General features: G+C 36.4%; 1 protein-coding gene across 6 annotated transcripts in view; it reads right to left on the reverse strand.

The window, feature by feature from the left end:
* Window positions 1-19,182, reverse strand: part of CDC42BPA (CDC42 binding protein kinase alpha) — a 178,639-nt gene that overhangs the window by 71,619 nt on the left and 87,838 nt on the right. For all 6 annotated transcript variants that reach the window (XM_057374879.1, XM_057374878.1, XM_057374877.1 and 3 more), the window contains exons 7-9: window positions 3,815-3,908; window positions 2,859-3,059; window positions 2,034-2,282 (exon numbers count right to left, since the gene is read on the reverse strand). In XM_057374879.1, coding sequence (XP_057230862.1) covers window positions 2,034-2,282; window positions 2,859-3,059; window positions 3,815-3,908 — 544 coding nt within the window. The remainder of the gene's footprint in view (window positions 1-2,033; window positions 2,283-2,858; window positions 3,060-3,814; window positions 3,909-19,182) is intronic.

Below are 19,182 nucleotides of genomic sequence, written 5' to 3' on the forward strand. Positions count from 1 at the left end.
AAAAAAAAAAAGAAAAGATCTCATGGGCTTATCTGTGGTGCTGACTTCTATAATAGCAGTGCAAGTATGTGGAACTTCCTCAAAAGCTTTGTATGAAATATGGAGGAGAAAATACCTCCAAGTTATATATAAGGAATTTGAGGCAAAGCAATATAAAATACAATGTCCACCAGTCAAAGCAAAAATGTAAAATATTCTCAGTCATGCAATGCCTTAGGCTAAGTTTTTTTCTGTGGATCTGAGATACTAGGTGTGAAAAAAAAAGGCAAGAAAATAACATCCTTAATATTAAAAAAGAATAAAACCTTCAGATGTTTCAAATTAAGAAASTGAAAAAGAAGCTCTGGAAACTGGCATTAATCTCTTTAACAGTTCAGGGGCATTGCTTTTCACCTCCAAATGTCTAAAGCAAATTAAGAACTGGACTCAGTTTTCTCAGCTGAGAGTCCAGTAACTCAGCAGAGGCACATTTTTTCTTCACCTGCAGTTCCCTGTTCCTTCACAATGGTAAAGCATTCACACTGCACAGGCACAGGCTGAGAGCCTCAGCTGGGAGAATGRGCTCTAAAATGGAGCAGTGGTGGAACAGACAACATTAAAATGTGTGAACAACCTCCAAAAGGTATTTCAGCTCCACAAAGACCTGCTATACACAGCATCCACTCCAGCCACTCGATCCTCATAGCTGTTGCTGGACAAAATAATATGCAAACAGGTATCTGAGAACTGTATAACAAAGTTTTAAGGTAAAAATACTTCAGTTGTTTAGGGTGCTGGAAATATCAGAGGCAAGTGAGGAAAAAATGAAAAAAGTACAAGTCATCCTACGCAGCTACACTGATCTGTCTAATTTGTGTCTAAGGAAAGGGCTGTGAAGTTTAATCAAAGATCACAGAATCATTTAGAAAAGACCTTCAAGATCGTTGAGTCCAGCCATTAACTCAGCACTGCCAGGTCGATCTAAAGCACTTTCCTAAGCATCACATCTACATGCCTTTCAAATATCTCCAGGGACATTTGATTCCATCACTTCCCTGAACAACATTTTAGGGAAAAAAAATTTCCCAATGGCTCAACTTGAGGCCATTTCCTCTTGTCCTGTGGCTTGTTAGTTGGGAGAAGAGATGAATACCCACAAACTATTTTAGTCAAAGTATTTTCCATGTTTTACTGTGTAGCTGGAGGAAAGGGAGTGCAAATAATGATCATCTGCCTATATCAATTCATGTCACCCATCTCTTAMTCTGCAGGCCCTGAAAACTTGAGTGAAACTGAGATGCACATGCAGTGCAGAAAATAAAAGCAAAARTGGTGAAAATGCTTTACCTCAAATRTAAACAGAATGTTCCAGCATCTTTCAASAGATACACACACAAACATACACAAAGATACTTCCAACAAGASAACATAAGGCATTCCTCCAATGCTAAGACATCTATCATCTGTCAAAGCTCCTTTTCAAAAGCATAGAAACAAGRTGTCTAGTAAACTCAATAGTTGCAAAGCATTTTAAACAAAGGTAATATTTTCTTGTTCCTTAAGAAATAGCTGTAACAGTTCTCCTACAATTCCCAAAACTCACATCAAGTCAGAAAAAAGACTGGAAAAAGTTTCGTGGAAATGAACTGAATGGACTCCAACAGTGGTATGGGCAATTAGAGTGGGGCAATAAAATACAATAAAATGCATTATGTAGATTTACTATAATGCTCTGCTAGAAATGCTGACTTGCAGACTATCTGCATGTAAATGAATTATTCTTTTTAAGACATGGACACTAAAYGTGCTACTGCAACAGATATACATTACCTAAAAATGTGTAAAGCTACAATGAATTTACAAAAGTTATCCTTACAAAAGTATGTTTGGAGGACCAGCCTTCAAACTATGAAAGTATTCCCTTCACAGCTCTTCAAAGCTGCACTTAATTGTTATTTACACAGACCACAATTAAATAAACTGCCTTTTACATATATTTTGTTACAGAGTATACTACACAGGATGATTCATCAAAATGTTAACTGTATACTTACAGAGTTTTTTAAGCAATCATCATCCACATCAAAATTTGATGTATCAGTAGGGCTGCTGACTTCTGGGATGTAAGGTGCCTCACAGTTCCTAATGTTGTCCCAATCAATCCCAGCAAAAAATGGATGGCTCTTAAAGTCTTCTATTCCATTTTGTCCAAGTCGATGCTCTCTGCTACAAATGAGCCTTCGGATGAGGTCCTTTGCACTTTCAGAGACATCTGTCACTTGAGCAGGAAACTGAAACCTCTCCTTAAAAAGTAAAATAAGAGGAAATAGTTTATTACCAAGAAAAAAATGGAAAAATTACCCTTCTTAGCACAAATCATTAAGTAGAAAAATAAATGTGCAAATACTTCAGCTCTAAAATACATGCAGTAAGGTTTCAAGGAACAGACTTCTAAGGATAGAAGCTATTACATTTTTTTTGTCTCCTGCTTTTTAATTTAAATTTCTCTAATACTGTTGAATTCTACAGCTATCTTCATGCGGAAGAACATTTCAGAAACTTCGGCATAAGCCAACAAATGGATTCACCAAAAGAAAGAAACACAACAAAATTAATGTCATGTAGCCAAGGCTGACTCCATGTAGCCAAGGCTGACTCCATGGAGTGGATTAATATCCATTTTTCCCAACCCTGATTCTAAATTTTAGCTTTAACCCAAAGCAAAATCCATAACCAAAAACTTACTACATGAAAACATTTTTTTGTTCTACATTTATGAACATTAACATAGTTAGTACATAGAAACTTATTTTTAAATACGTCTTCAAGTTACCCCATTATTAAAAATTAGCTTAGAGACAGACAGAAAGTGCACTAACTTTGTGGTTCATTATTTTCCCATAGGTCTCCACCAAGGACTCAGCATAAAAGGGCGTTTCTCCATAAAGCATTTCATACATGCAAACGCCCAGGGACCACCAGTCACACTCAGGCCCATACTTCCCTTTTCCATCTTCCATGGCCTGCAAGATTTCTGGAGAGATGTAGTCTGGTGTTCCAACTGCCACTGAAGATTGGACCTGGAGAAGTTACATTTTCAAGATTAAAGTCAACTTCCATCATTACAGGCACTGTGGTACTGTGCCCATACATATAAATTTAGTCCAGTATATTCTCATCAGAAAAAAACAACTAGACACAAGCTACAGCTTCTAAATTCATTAAGAAATACTTRAGCACCCAAGGCACCACATTAATCGGCATCCCAATAACATACTTTTGCTAAACTATTATCAATATTTAAAAACAGAGACAGAACAAAAYTGTCAATTGTTAGATTTAGAGCCAGTAAGCAATTATAGATTAGGTAATCACATATATTAARTCAAATACTTTGTAACCCCTAGGACATGATTAACATATTAGAATTACATTCTAGTCAAACCCATATATACCATGCAAATTTAAATGTACCAGTAAAGTATCATCATATTTCAGGATCTTATCCTGCTTAGTCAAAAGCTTACAATAAAGCTTTTCAATAAAGATGAGAGCTCAGAGCTTAAAACCAAGATTCATAGTTCATAAACACCTACTTGGCACTGACAGCACRGCTGCTCTTTATTTATTCATGAGTTGACTGTATGCAWCTAAGAAAWTTTTAATAYATTGCAAATCCAAGCAGTGTGCAAKCATATTTTCAAGAAAGTCWGTTATCTACCAATACCATTTACAGTTSCATTTCATTTGACATAAAGAACCTTTTCCCTTTACTAGCACATGTTTTAATGSCCACTAAAGAAAAGGCATTTAGGAATGTATCGTTCTAATTTACCGTTCCATCTTCCATCAGTTTCAGACAAGAACCAAAATCTGCYAATCGAATATGTCCATTCATATCCATCAAGATGTTGTCTGGTTTTATATCCCTGCAATCAAACAAATTTCAGAATTACTACAAAAAAGTACTGCATAAGATGTATTCCAAGCATTAAGTCTGCAACAATCTTTTCACTGAAAACCAACAACCTGTCAGTACACAGAAGGCAGTCACTCATCATATGTGAAATTTGCACTAGGGACATTTCATGACAGGGGCAGCAGATCAATCAAATCATACAATGCTTCTTAATTTTAGTAAGAATTGTGTAGTTAAATTTCTCTTATGTCTCACAGATAGATAGGATAATCTTCCTTGCTCTAAGCTTTTGTATACAAAACTTCTAAATCATCTCAATAATTTTAGTGAAGTGCTCTCAAGTGGAAAATGCACACTTATACTGGAGCTGGAAAACAGCCTTTAGATTTTACAGTAGAACAAAGGCCCGTGAAATCCTGAAATAGTTAACACATTCTTAAACTTGCTGTCTTTCATCATCATTCTTCTCTCACATCTCAGTTCACTACACACATCTGTCATATTTCAGCTGAAATGACCATTGTACACACTACTGCAGCTCTTCTTAGCCAAACTCTGGCTGCCACCATCCAGGTCATGATGCAGATAGAAATACCTTTCTAAGCAGGCAACATAATAAATACTCCTTATATTTTAAATTTAAACTTTTTTTTTTGTCCCAGGTTTTTCCTAACTATACTGAAAWACACTCTCCCAATGTGCAGCTGACTAGGATGAAAGCATCTAYGCTCTCTCAGTCACAAGAGGGACATTTATTGTTCAACTTGTGAACTAGTTCMAATGTTGAAATTTCTCTTCAGTTAAGTATAGGTATCAGAAATATACATCAAGCTACATTTTAGAAATATATGACATTAGTAGATTCTTACTCTATCCTTATCTATTATATTCAAAATATAAGTTATGACTGTATGAATAAAGGTCGATGAATATTTTTTCAGTGAACATTTTTAACATATAAGAACAGATCTCCTAAAATAAATAAAAAATGAGTGAAGTCCTGACTTTGCTTCACTCCTCAAACAACTTGTCACAAATTGCTTGGCAGACAAATCTCAAAATATTCACAAGTTAAATGTTCACAYTGCACCTGAGAGCAAGTTTTGTTGTTTTGTTGCTTTGTTTTTGGTTGGTTTTTTTTCCCCAAGTAGAAATTAGTTAAAAACATTTCTTACTTGTAATTTATGAAGGAAAAAAAATCAGAACCACACCTTGAACAACATTATAGAAGCTGTGGCATAAAGGTGCCAGAGTGTCACATACTCAGTGACAATTAATACAGTAACAGTTTGTTGTTTGGAAGAAAAGTACTTCCTAAATTTGCGTTACTCAAAGACAAGCAGGCAGCGGCCCAAGCTGAAAACAAACTTTAGGCACCTTTCAAATACATAGAAATATTTACAAAATAGAAGGCAAACACTGCAAAAAAATCATACTTTCACAACTTGCAACTGAGCAAAAAGACAATTTTTTACAAAGTAAATCAGAAAAAACAACCGAGTCCATTCTGTTAAGACCATTCTTCCACTTGATTTTTGCTGACACCAAATACGCCGAAGAATTGCAGCCTCCAGATTGAGACAGTTTAGTTTGTTTTGCACTCGCCCACCAAAAACATTCCTTAAACACACTTCTAAATAAAAACAAACACATGCCATTKGGACTGCTGGAATTATAACTTCAGTTTAAAACTCTCTGCAAAAACATGCACCTAAAATCTAGCTCCTCCTAGAAGCTGGACCTAGTTCAAGCTAAACAAAAACATGAGTCACCCTTGAGGCTCCATTTATCCATGTTCTATCTTTTAATATAKTCCCAAGAGAAATAATAATAACATTAACAATCATCATCATCATCCCAACCTCTCCCATTCAATCTCACAAAACAGCAGAAAACATGAAAAATCTCACTGTGTTGTCAACACTGTGCAAAACCAAAYCTGCAAACAACACTGAATGCACTTGGAAGAACAAGGATTTCTTGCAAAGTGGCATTTGTAGTGTTCAACAGTAACTTCATAAAAACAACTTTTACAGTTAAGGAAAAAGAAAAGACCAACTTAATAAACACAAATTCTTTTCAGCTCTTGTAACAGAAGCTATGGTTTATGAACAACTATTGTGAATTGTGAACTACATTAATAAAAGAGAGTTTGAAAGACAAGAATTGCTGGCACCTGCACAGCAGAGCAGGCTGTAAGCAAAGGGAAAGAAAATTATGAGCCCCAGAGGGGAACAAGGAATGGGAGTAATTATTGCCAGTGTAACTGAAGAGTGTGAAGGTGGTAATTATGGGGGGAAAAAAGTCTTAAACTCTGCATCCCTACTGAGCCTGCAGTTGTTAGATTGCATTAGAACTATGASTTTTGTTCCAGGTTTTGTTTTCAATGGCATTTGTTTACTCTCTTTAGTGATCAGAACTGGTCTATCTCCTGCTCTAAAGAGCATATGGTATTCTCTCTTTACATTCACTCCCCCTKGTCCAGTTTATCCCCATTTCTTCACTGTATGGACTGGAACCTTCTACTTCCATCTGAACAGCATTTTTATTTCTATCTCTCCTAGACTCACCTCAAAAGTTGAGAGATCCAATCCTCCACAGCCTACCAACCCCAAATTTCCCACCCTTCTATTTCCATTTTTCTCTCTCAGCTTCTTCACACCCAAGTTCTCAACACCCTGCCTATTCAAATTTAAACAACCTTTTCTTTCTCCAGTTTCAGTTCTCAGCAGTCACTATTTATTCATAGTCCCATTCCCATTGTCTTCCTGTTCCTGTGACCCAGGACAACTATCCTCCTTCCTCATGTCCAATTCTTGTTCAATTTGCACAGCAACCCTCTTTGTCACCAAACTGAAGAGAACTATCAGGAACAGAGACTCTCCACACTGTCTCTAGTGTCTATTTACCAGCATCTCCCTAAAATTTCCCCAAATTGCTTCAATCTTACAGCTCTGAAACAGTGCAAAGCTACAGCAGAAGAAAACGGAAAAGCATTTAGGGATCAATCTCTGCATATGATTGTTTGGAATTTGCAACAACTGGGATATTGAGAGGAATATTATAACCTGAAAATATTTAGATGGAGGGCAGAGGAATGAAAATATATCCATAACTGAAGAAGGATTGTCTCAGAAATTTCAACAGTGTCTCCATATCCCAGAGCAGAAGATTTTGTCACTGGTTTTTTAAGAATWATTGCGTTAATTAAAAAAATTCTATACAGGAAAAGCAATCTGTGTTTCTTGATCTTGTTTCTGGAAAGAGGAACACTTACTGCTTCAGGCAAACACGAAGGAAGGAAAATTCCAAACCAAGTAGCTAAAATCTGGCAAAAGTATTGAGCATATAATGAAAAGTGATATGGCTTAGTGAATAGACCAGTGGGCTGAATCTCCTTAGATAAAAGTTACTAGGTGATTGTGGGCAGACCATTGAAACATCACTCAACAAGAACCATGGTGCTCAGTCAAGCAGCTAATATCATCTGGCTAGAAGGCTGTGGAACCCAAACTCTGTCATTAGCTCAGTGTAATAAAAGAAAAAGGTCTGTTCAYTTGAAATATGAAATACTAGTTCACTTTCAAGAAGTGCATTTGAAAGGTATAAGCATTTGAAAGGTATTTCATGAGCCAGATTTATAGCGGGAACAAGTACTGAGTTGGGGCAATTGCTCTGACACCACTGTGCCCTCTGGAGACCCCGAGTTCCACCAAGTCCAGAGACAATTCAGCCCTGCTCTGACAGCAGCTTCTGAGCACATTGCCAGAGCTGGACCTGGCACAAGCCAAGCTGGTGGAAATTCTTCAAATACACTCCACACTAAATTAAGGGAAAACAGGTACTCAGCATACCCAAAGAAACTTTTTCTTTTTTTTTTTTTTCAATGAGTGATTTGACAGAAATCTGGACCAAACAGACTTCTCTAGAAACACGTCTGTCCATTTAAACTCTGACTCCAACAGTGTGTTTCGGAGCAGCTTCTGTTTTTCTGGGCTTTGTTGGCCTTGACTGTAGGAGAAAATCAGCATTGCCCAGCAGCTTTGCTGCTGTTTTCTGGAGAATGCAATAGGGATAAAGAGAGTGTAACTATGAATACTTCACTTGCACTGAAAAGTAGTGTGAAGGCTTATGAAAAAAAATTGAAAAATCTTTAATGAATCCTTCCATATGATGCTTCTTGGTTTTATYTGGCGAGCTGTTCTTCAGATTGGCATGTTTACCCAGATGACTTCACTCACCTCTCTTCAAAACCGTTTACTTTCTTAAGCTATAATTAAAACCCAAACATTTTACATACTAACTGTGTTAATATAAACAACATTCTGAAATAGGACTACAGCAGATACCTGGATTATTGCCATTTATTTTGATTTCTCTGTTAATGAGCCAGAGTAGAATTTCATTTGTTCAGTAAGACTCAAGAAAAAGTATTCCCACTGAGACATGCTAAATCCATAGCACATTCCAGCTGTAAAATAAACTAAAAAAGAATTTTTAATACATGTGAATGTATTTTTTTTCCTGGATTCATTTCTGATACTAAAGGAAACTTGAGGAATCGTGAGGTCTTGCATATCGAAATTTGGACTCGGAAAATCCCTTAAACTTCTTACAACTTYCATTATCTGATCATCTTATAGTTTCAAAGCTATGGGGTTCATCTATGCCATTATTTGAATCACAGAATCAAYGTTATTCCATTACTTGCAAGACCACATGAAGCTCCTCAGGTCTACAGAACAGGAAGCAGAATGTTTCAAAAGAATCCTAATTTTGTTTTAATGGCAGCTTCATGGAGGAGGGTAAAAGACAAACAGAATGGAAGATGCATCAAAAATAGAGGGACAATCATTTCAAGAACTGTATCAGAATGATTGAGCAGCATTTSTGTCAAACACTACCAAAGACTGTGCCAATGGGTCATCCCACAGGCTTATATTTTGTAAGTTTATGTGATAAAATCCCTAGTGCCAATAAAGGTTTTGTGTCCAGCAGGAATTCCTCTTCTTGGTAACTGTACAGCAGTTACTTGTTTTAGTCATTCATTTGCATTATYATTTTTTTTCAAAACATAAATGACCAGAAAGAAATGGAGATAACAGCAAGTCCTCTTCTGCAAGCTCAACATAAGTGGCCAGATGGTGCAAGTGGGAACCTCTCAGTATGTCCAATATGTCCTCCTTGGAATAAACATTTCAGAYGCTCACAGACTGTCCTTGCATACACAGCTGACCCATTCAAAAATAGCAKAACTGAAATGACAATAAAGGGATTCACACTGTTCTAAATTCAAMAACCACAATGTGAGCTGAGCCTGAAGAAAGAAATGGACCTGTCCGAAATCAAAGGAGCAACCTGGTAGCTGAGCCACCAGTTTGTCTGAGCCCATTAGATAAGAAAGAGATAATTTGAAGAACAAATTCTTAACTTTAATACTAACATTAGAAAAGCATGGAAATCAATTAATTTTCCTAAACAGGTCACACTCCCCAAGACAGGCTATTCTTGAACAGCAAGGATCAAAGTGAACAGCATACATTAAATTATTTTCCCATGAAAACTTCACAYGAACAGTATTTTTAATGCTACTAATGCAAATTAAAACAGAAGCATTCGAGAAAAATAAATTAGTTTCAGGTGTAACTGCTGGCACAGAGAAACTGATCCAGAAAGCTTATTACCAATTAAAGATTTCACAGGATATTATTTTCTCATTGTAATGCAGGAGCATCCCCCAAAAGTATAAATCAAAAGGTTAAAAGTAGACATCAGTGATTTTAATTATTCAGTCTTACAACAAGAAATACCATCCTYTGCCAGGTAACCTACTTAAAAAACAACCACAACCAACACTTTAATGCCAGAATGCCTGGACTTTTTATCAAAAATTCCTTCAGAATACAGGATTATCCTTAGTCAGGACAGAAGTCTGGCAAACTATATATTTTACTCCCTTCTGTTGTTTCAGGCAGACTTTCCTTTCATACACCTCTCTCACGAAGAAATGCTACGTCCATGATTAAAAATGAAGACATTTGGTTTTGGCAACACTCCAATGAAATGAGAAGACCTAGTGCCTGTGAAGTTTTCATTAAGGTATTCAGTGATGGTCTATTGACACGCAGAGTGAAACAAATGGTAAACTTCCACCAAGAATGCTCGTCAAATAATGCCTTTTTTCACAAGCAAATGCATGGACATTGATGTCCAGCAGGTTATTTCTATTTTCCATTACCATGGACTGGGTTATATCAAAGTCAGCGTTGCCATATTCTGCCAACTACGGTTTATCTGAATTCTGATGAGCARAAGTAGAAATAGGCTCCATCTGGCAGAAAGACCAATGTGCACTGAGCCAAATTCGATTTGGACAGTCGGCAGTTATTCTTTAGTAATCCCAACAAGATAGGCTGCACAAGATAGCAGCATGAGAAAACTGGAATATGTTGTACCTCATTAACTGTGCCTCTTATCAAGACTCTACTGTGCCTTCTCTCCTAAACAGACACTCCTTCATTTTTGGCTGAAATCCAAAAACTGTCTATTTTGATTGAAACCAAAATAATTTAAATAACTTTGATCTTAGCCTTATTATTTACGTAGCACCCAAACCATTGCAGCATGTTTGTATACTAAACAAAACCTGCTTCGTGTAAAGCTGACAAACTAAAGCTTACAACCAAAAAAGATGTAGTAGCCTTGCATACAGCCCTGAAGTCAACAGCAAYAGCCAAACACTGAACACTTCAGAATTTAAGCCTTAAGAGCAACTACATGGAAAAAATAAATGCTATAATCAACCTTATTTTAGTTTTTCTTAACCAGTATCTTAATAGTGTAAAATTCCCTTCTTTTCTCCTTAACTGTTGATAATGAATTGTTACGTACGTGCTGTTCCAGGAAGACCCAGTAATTCACCTCTGCTAAAGAATCTCTCTAGTCTAAGCAGCAGCAGATTCYTCTAAATCTCATTACATTCAGTGGACAGACTCTCAACAATTACTTGGAAAMATCAACCAAAACAGGACAATAAAAGTTCTAGAACTATGATATAGTTCTTATTTACCAATCAGTGTAGACAGTTTTATATTCATACTGTCACACATCCTAACCATGTTTTATTCTTAATATCACAAAACGAAATGAAAAACAATACAAAATTCAAGTTTCCATGTACTACACACAGCACATTTACAACAGTACCTACRGAATGAGAYACTTCCAAACTTAATTCCAGACTCTATTTTCTGCCAAAGTGTAATATTTTGATCCCTAATCCATATTGAGAGAAATAATTTTGGTTTTCTCTAAAAGTAACGTATTTACATTCCTCTTTTATTACAAAGAATCTGCACCACAGAATTGACGTATATAAAATGCAGAAAAGACTAAGTTAAATTTTCACCCACACTGAGTGTGGGTAACAAAAAGTAATGAATATAAGTACCAATGAGAGATACTCAGATGAGACAGTAGAAAATACTTCCATAATAATGACAATAGGACACTGGAACAAATTGCTCCAGGAAATGTCACCATCTCCATCACTTTTTTTCTAAAACCAGTCAGACAAACATCTGTCAGGACTGGTTTAGCTACAGTTTGATCTTGCCTTGCAGCCCAAAAAAAAGTACTAGCTGACTTCTCCAAGTTGTCTCCCAGTCCTTTTCTCTACAGTCTTTAATTTCTGCCACTCAGACAAATATTCTGGATACAACACAATATTTACCTTACGGTATCCAATGTTCTTTATGAATTTCAAATGCTAATAAAGGAAATGATAACAAACAACAGGGAATGAGTACATCAGCCAACACATATGTATCTTGAGTTTATTCAGGCACTCATATTCATTCCTGAACACTTGAACTGAGTGTAGTTACTGGCTTATAAATATATGCTTCACCATATCATATTATAATATCCTAGAATTAATTTACCTCAGAAAAATGTCTCCCTGTGGGCTTTGTGCATATGTATTTGTTTCCAAGTAATGGGTAAGTCAAACATGATAACAGTTGCAAACCAAGACTAATTATTTTTAAAAGCTGTTTAAGTCCATATTTTTTCCTTCTTTAAAGATATAAGTAAAAGGGGAGATTTGATAAATTCTTTTGGATAAATGCTTGGCAGATATATACTCCCCACAGCTACTGTCTTCATCTAAAATGCTAATCAGCTGACAGACCCAGAGAGCTACAGAAAAAACCCTCACATGCAGGTTAGGCCCCTCACATACCATTTCAGAGAGATGTCAGGGCAAAGTCACTTGAGATGCAGGCATTGTTTCTATTGTCTCGTCAGCTTTACAGACTAAAGCCAGGAGCACACTGTGCTATTTGATAATCATTGTAAATTTAGTACCTCAGAAGGCTTGAGTTATGGATGTGATTTTAAACACCAATGAAATAAGAATGGTAGACATTATCAGAAAGACAATTCSTTATGTCAAACAATCAAGCATGCAAGAGAAAGTCCAATGCATTCTCAAACTTGTTAAAGTTCTAATTAAAAAATGGAAGTTAATTTAAATAGTTGGACATAGGAACAGTTAAAAACAAATTAAAAAACCCAAACCCAAGTAAACTGGCCTCTCACAGGGGATTAAGACTACAGAATTTCATAATTTTTCTCAGGGCTGAGTTACTGATATTATAAAAAAAAAAAAAAAACAAACTTGAAAGGACTCAAAATAAATTTGGCACACATAAAGTATTGAACATTTGAATGTTTAATAATGCATTGATCTTGAAAAGAATACTATTATTAAGTAAAATTTCATGCATGAAAATATGAGAGCCTTGTACCATATTTCTTATTTGGGTAATTTTAATAGTTTCAAATAGTTATTTGTGACGGTCTCTCCTGCTTATTTCAATAATAATAATATTTGAACCATAAAAAGAAAAGTTTTGAAAGATGTGCAAATATAGGATGGGAAAAACAAAACAGGAGTGTTTTTAACTATTTCAGAAACAAAAAACTATCTGAAAAACAAGTCTGTGGTTTGAAAAGTCCAAAAATCAACATAGAAAATTAGTAAAAGTTGCTACTAACTGAGGGCAGTTTGTAAAAATCAAGGAGAAAACACTTGGGAAATGAGGTAAATATTCTTACATGAAACAAGTTGTAACATAACTAAACACAATATTATAAAGCTCTGGAGATACTGTGCCATTCAGTCATCAAAGACAATCCAGAATTATAGTCAATTTGAAAGGACTACTCAAAAAATCCAATGGGAAATGGGACTTGGGAATCTGCTCTCAGTGACCCTGCTCCGAGCAGGAGGGTTAAATTAGACCTAAAGAGGTCCCTTTCAACCTCACCCATCCTGTGATTCTGAAATAATGAAAAAAGCTTTGCAATTTTATTTCACTAATAACATACTGGCTATATTGTATTGAAGCTCCTCAAACCTAATTCTGAAATGTAGAAATACCAAAGTACTACAGGTTCAGTTATAGTCACCTACATACTTCCAAGTTTTTGCAGCTCAGAAGGGAAGAGTCAAGCCTTAGTATTAAAGACATGCCTATTTTTGCACTGGAAATTGCAGTTCATAAAACATAACTTGGCAAAGTTCCTCTCTCCATCTCTCAACTTTGCAGGGGTATGACAGGTAAAACCACAAAATTGTCTTGATTGTATCTTGACATTCAGGAACAGTCAGGCTTACAGAATTTGTTAAAATGAAAAACTTCCTTTCCCTGCTCTWAAGTCTGACTAACAGAAAGCCGCTATTTATCCCAAAATGCTCAGCAATCAAGGTTAGTCTCTGACATTGCTTGCACTGTTAAGATAATCARTGCTGGCAAGACTGGCCTAAAGCCATCAGACACCACTGCTCTGTCACACAGGTTTTCTCTGTATAAAAAATCYTGGCTATCAGAGGAGACTCATCTCCTCAAAAGAATGGCTTCAGCACACACATATGTGTGCATGTATATATTTAAAATAGCCAGGAACAAAGCAAGGCTTATAGTAAGACTTTTAGGTGGCAAAATATATAAAGAATTTGCTGAAGATGAAAACAAGGCACTMTCCTGGCCTGGACTACTTATTCCAGCACATGGATTACCTTTCTCACCATGCTTTCATGAGCTAAATTGTTTTGTAAATTTGCARTAACTATATGCATGCATTTTTATTATTTTGAAAGACTATTCTCAGGAATACACATTCCCTAGAACAGAGCATTTCAACAYATGCAAAAGAAAATTATTTACATTAGGGCTGTTTGCTCATAGAKGGCTCTTTAGAACCCAACTACTCGCAGGCAGAAAGATTCAAAACAGGTGTTTAAATTATTACTTATGTGACTAACTAACTGTGCCGACGCTGAAAATACAGGAACCTGAAATGAAGGAGCCCCTGGGAAAAATGGGACAGCAGCGAATGGATTCTCACCTAGCAAGGGGCCCTAAAGTAAAAAAAAAACAAAATCAAAAATAGGCCATGAACCAGAAGTTGTGTCATGGTAGGCTATGTACTGTTTGTGAAGGAAGAGTYTGGCATTTTTAATTTACACAGCACTTAGAAAACAAAACAAAAATTGTGAGTTCATGTTTCTATCTCCATCTGGAGTTCTTCTGTAATAAGCTACAAATACATGCAGCAGAGGACCTGGCTGAGGTCACTATTTTTGCTCACTATTTTTGCCTCCCTAACCTGCCCAGCTGTCACAATGCTTTTTTTGGATCTGATCACTCTGCTTATAGTTTCACATTCCTCAACAGAAACTCCACACCAACAACATTCATTGGGGAAAATGGCCATTTGAGTCAACATTGGAAAGAATAATGGCCTTCAAGCCCAAAGTTGTGCCAACATTGAGAAACGACACCAAGTACATGATAAACAAGAAACTATCACAGAAGTGCAAATATCTTGAACACAGTTCACTCTTTTTTTGAGGCACCCTATTAGATGATACTTTGAAATACTAATAAAAACCAAACTCATTTAAGCTGATGATGGTAGAAACAAGATTCACTGAGGAGCCAAATGAAAATATTATGTTTATTCACTTAAGATTTCAGGTTTTTACAATGGAATACCAAGCAAATTGCTTGAGCTCTGAACCTCATTTGACAGAGCTGTTTCTGGGTTGTCAAACTGCACTCTTTTGTATCATTCTGTATTTTTCCTCCAAAAGATAAGAATAAAAAATACTATCATGACAATTTAAAAAGCRGTAAAATGACTGTGTATTTGCCACATTTTGCCATGTCAACTTTATTGGAATTCCATTTTGGCTTCTAAGAACTTAAGTAAACAGATTAGGAACTCCACAAGCACTACTACCCTGTAGCATATTCTGAAGATTAAAAAATTAAAGTCTGCTAAGTAAGGCTAATTCATGTCAAAGCTTTTAGATTTCTAATAGTATCATGAGTTACTGGTGGGTAAGGGAGTAGAAAGAGTAAGCTCCTTAAGAATGTTATGTCCATCTGTGAGTGCCATCTGTCAAAGAAATCCTGAAAGAAGAGGCTAACRAGGAATCCAGAATATGTCCAGCTGCTGTACTGTAAATTACTACCTATGCTAAAAAACCTTAACACATATTTCTAGGCAAATAAATGTTTTCTTTCCTTTTGATTCTCATTTCAGATATRCAGTCTCTGCTCTTTGCTTTTCAGTATAATCACACACAGTCATTGAAACAGCTCACAGCATTGAAAAATTCTGAGAATAAACCAGACAACATAAACTGAGAACTTGCACTGGTTTTGATAATGACAGTCAAAAACCATTTTATGTATCAATTTTTTAAAAATCCACCAGTGATACTAAGAAAGCAATTCACAGAAGAATGTTCACTCTGAAGCTGTCTGGACAATCTAACAATTTTTTTAATATATTTTCTTATATATGTCTTTGCATGTATACCTGTACAAGGCACACCTACATGTATTTTAATTATGAGGGATATTTATAAGTACCCAGAGGTTAAGCAAGCTGTTAGYTGAAAATCACTAGAAAATTTCTGTGACTGATCAAGAAACAAACTAACCTGCTGGGTCCATGCTGCATCCCACAGCAACTCCTCCACAGTYCTTTTCTACCTTCCTCCGGGAATAAACACACAGATATAAATACACCAAGAATTATGGGAGGTGAGGGAAAAGGAGGTCTGTACAGAAATAAGTTCTGAGATCAYTTGATGCATTTCATTTTTCCAAAAGAAGGATATACAGTCTTAAAATGAGCTTGATCTTATCTCTCCCCCATTCCATTTCTTTGATCAGCAATAAAAAACTATTAAAAAATTATTGAAGGAAGAGGGGGAAGCACACAGAAGAAAGCAGAATACACTTTAAAGACACATAAAATATTCAGGAATAGGGAGCACATTACAAAAATTTAAATGAATTGTTTGTTGTTCCTGAGTTATGTGGGAAACAGAACAAAGATAAGAAGCAAAGCTGCAAGTAAACCCTGGAGGCTAAAAAAAAAGTTTACAAGGAGAAAAAAAAAACAATGCCATCCCAAGCAAACAAATACATACATCAAATACTTGCAATAGCTCTTGCAATATGTGAAGAAGCACTGCTATATGCTGWATGTTTTACTGCTTTTCTCCCAGCCTAGTAGGGCTTACATTTCATATATTTCTTGACAGATTGCCCCGCAGAAGMATGTTTCTGAAAACAGTACCACTATACAGCCATTTTCATGTGCTGCAGAGAACCTTTGCTTTCTCCATCCTTCACCCAATAAAGGTTTATTCAGCAGTTACACAGATACTTAGGTTTTGTCTTTTTTTTTAATGGAAGTCAGCGTTGTTAAGAATATCTACCCGTCTCCAATGAAAAAAGGGAGGTGGGGGTGGGGGAAGAAAACAAGAACAAYAGAGAAAAGTATAGCTTTTCCAAATCTGCCTTCTGCTTAACTGTGCCCTAAATTAACAGCATAGAGGTTAAATGCTAATAGGAAAGAAGATTCCTTCCTAGTGAGTAAGTAAAAAGTATTACAGTGAAGAGCAAAGAAACTACTACTCCTGAAACAATAAAAGTAAATTTAGGATAATCTCTCTTGCTACCCCTCAGCTTGAACATGTTCTTTACTGTATTGCAAATATGGCATCATATTTATTACCTCTTGGTTATCTGAAAAAAAAAACAAAACACCAAAACACAAAATTAATAACTGTATTGAAGGAATTCTATTCACAAGTTGTTAAACACAGCAGAAGATACTGCTATTGAACACAAGAAATGCAAATGGACTGTTTCTAGCACCTATGTAGGGGCAAGGGGAGGAAATAAACCTGAATTTCATTGAAAATTTAGATTATTTAATGTTATTATTCATTCCACGTCAGCCACCAACCTGACCAGTGTTGGAACAGGCTGAATCAAAGCCTTRCTGGAGGCAGCAAAAAAAAGAGTGAGTTCCTCGCAGGAGTGCACATAGGCAAGGCTGTATACTGAAAAGAAAGAAGCAAAAGGACTGCATTATTTCCTGTGTGCTGTTCCACAGCTAGGTGAGAATCCTCTCATGAAATCCTCAACCAAGTCCTCCAGAAGGAGGACAACAGAAGGGGAGAAGAACCCTCCAGTGGAAGGAGCTGAACAGGGCCATAAATGGCTCCAAATCCACAAGGAAAGCAGAAACGCAGAAAGGTAAAAAACCCCTCAACTCAGTCACRATGTGATTTTTTTTGTTTGCTGTATCACCCAGGACTCCAAAACATTTTTTTAAAGGGTGGGAAGTAAACATTGTGCCTTGTTGCTCTGTTCTGAGAGGTGGTGGGAAGGCAACCCAATGTCCTGTGTCACAGCAGCCTGGCAATCAGCCATTTCAGTCACAAACCCCACCCTGACTGGTAAAAGAACATACATTGTACACTATTATTTAGCATTAGCTTTTTATTTGTCTTAAGGTAATTCCACGTGAAATTGTACAGGTTTGTTTCTGACCATGTACAGGGGGACTGCAAGATGAGTTAGGAGACTCTCCGAAAGTCTCCTGTGCATAAATGAAAATCAATTTCATTACTTCCTAAAGGGTTTTTTCCTTTTATTTTGCTATTTTGGGACATGAAAGGGTGCTTTCCTTTTTGACACTAAAATTACTTTCAAGGTAACAGATTTCTGGCCTATATAATGAGGCTTTGGATTTTCATTTTAACACCCKGTCCTCAGAGGTTCCTCCACCCTGTTTTTTCAGACTGAGAGAATTTGAGTGAGAATTCTGTAAGGGACTGAGGCTCTGATSCTTCATCTGACCACAGGATACCAAGCAAGATGTTACACACTCTGGGAATTTTCTCTCCTCAGAAAGACACCTCCTTGACACTTCTTTGCTGTAGAGCATAAACATGAAAGGAATTAGAATGGAAAGGACAGAAAACAGTGAACCGCAGGATGTGAAGATGTGCTACCAACTTCTCGCCTGCCTGTCAATTATTTAGTAACAGCCAATCTTTTTTGTCTAGTGTGCTTTTTCATGTTTGATATCCATACARAAGTCATTAACTGCAGAAAGGAGGAGTTTGTTAGAGAGAGAATTTCTGAGTCTTGAAAACGCTGAAAAGCAGCATTTTGTGCAGACAGCTGAAGGGACAGTAGTAAGAATCAGCTTGTGTTCAGGCAAGAATTATGTTTGCTGAAGCACCCAGGTGAACCACAAGCCCGCATCTCAGCAAAARCTATGGAAAGTGATTCTAGCTTTTTCATTTTTAGGTCCTATCACTGAATGCAAAACCAGAATTCATATCAAGAAGTTACAATGAGAGAACATATAATAAAAAACTACACACTTCCGAGCACTGCTTATTTTTTTATTAGAGATTATGGATATGACTAATTTGATGTGCCTCAATTACATGCACTGTATTAAAGATAGATTCAAATTAAGAACTGCAGCTACTAAGTGAAAGCTGTGGCTGAATTCATAATTTTAAAATAAAGTCAAGAGAATAMTATCTTAGAACAAACCATTATTTAGGAATATTCAAAAGTAGAACACACACACACATATCATCCCTCAAGCCCTCGAAAGTCACTCCTATCTTCGTCCTCTTTGTTTCCCAGACACCATGCTTATTTTCTGTCTGGTCTCCTCACCATTTAAATTGCTGGTCACTTGGAGGWTCAAAGCTGCTATTTTCAGKCACTTAACCTACAGTTAATCTCATTGTTGCTTGCCTGTTTAAGCAGAATTAGTTGGCTCCAGTGCACCTAATGGTTAACAAGGAGTCTGAGAGTAAGTCTTTGGCTATATGTAATGTTACAGAAGATGCACTCCACAACTTGCAYAATGAGCAGTTTTAG

This window comes from Malurus melanocephalus, unplaced genomic scaffold, assembly GCF_030028575.1.
Source record: "Malurus melanocephalus ecotype Western Australia unplaced genomic scaffold, MMel_1.1 scaffold_235, whole genome shotgun sequence".
NCBI lineage: Eukaryota > Metazoa > Chordata > Aves > Passeriformes > Maluridae > Malurus > Malurus melanocephalus.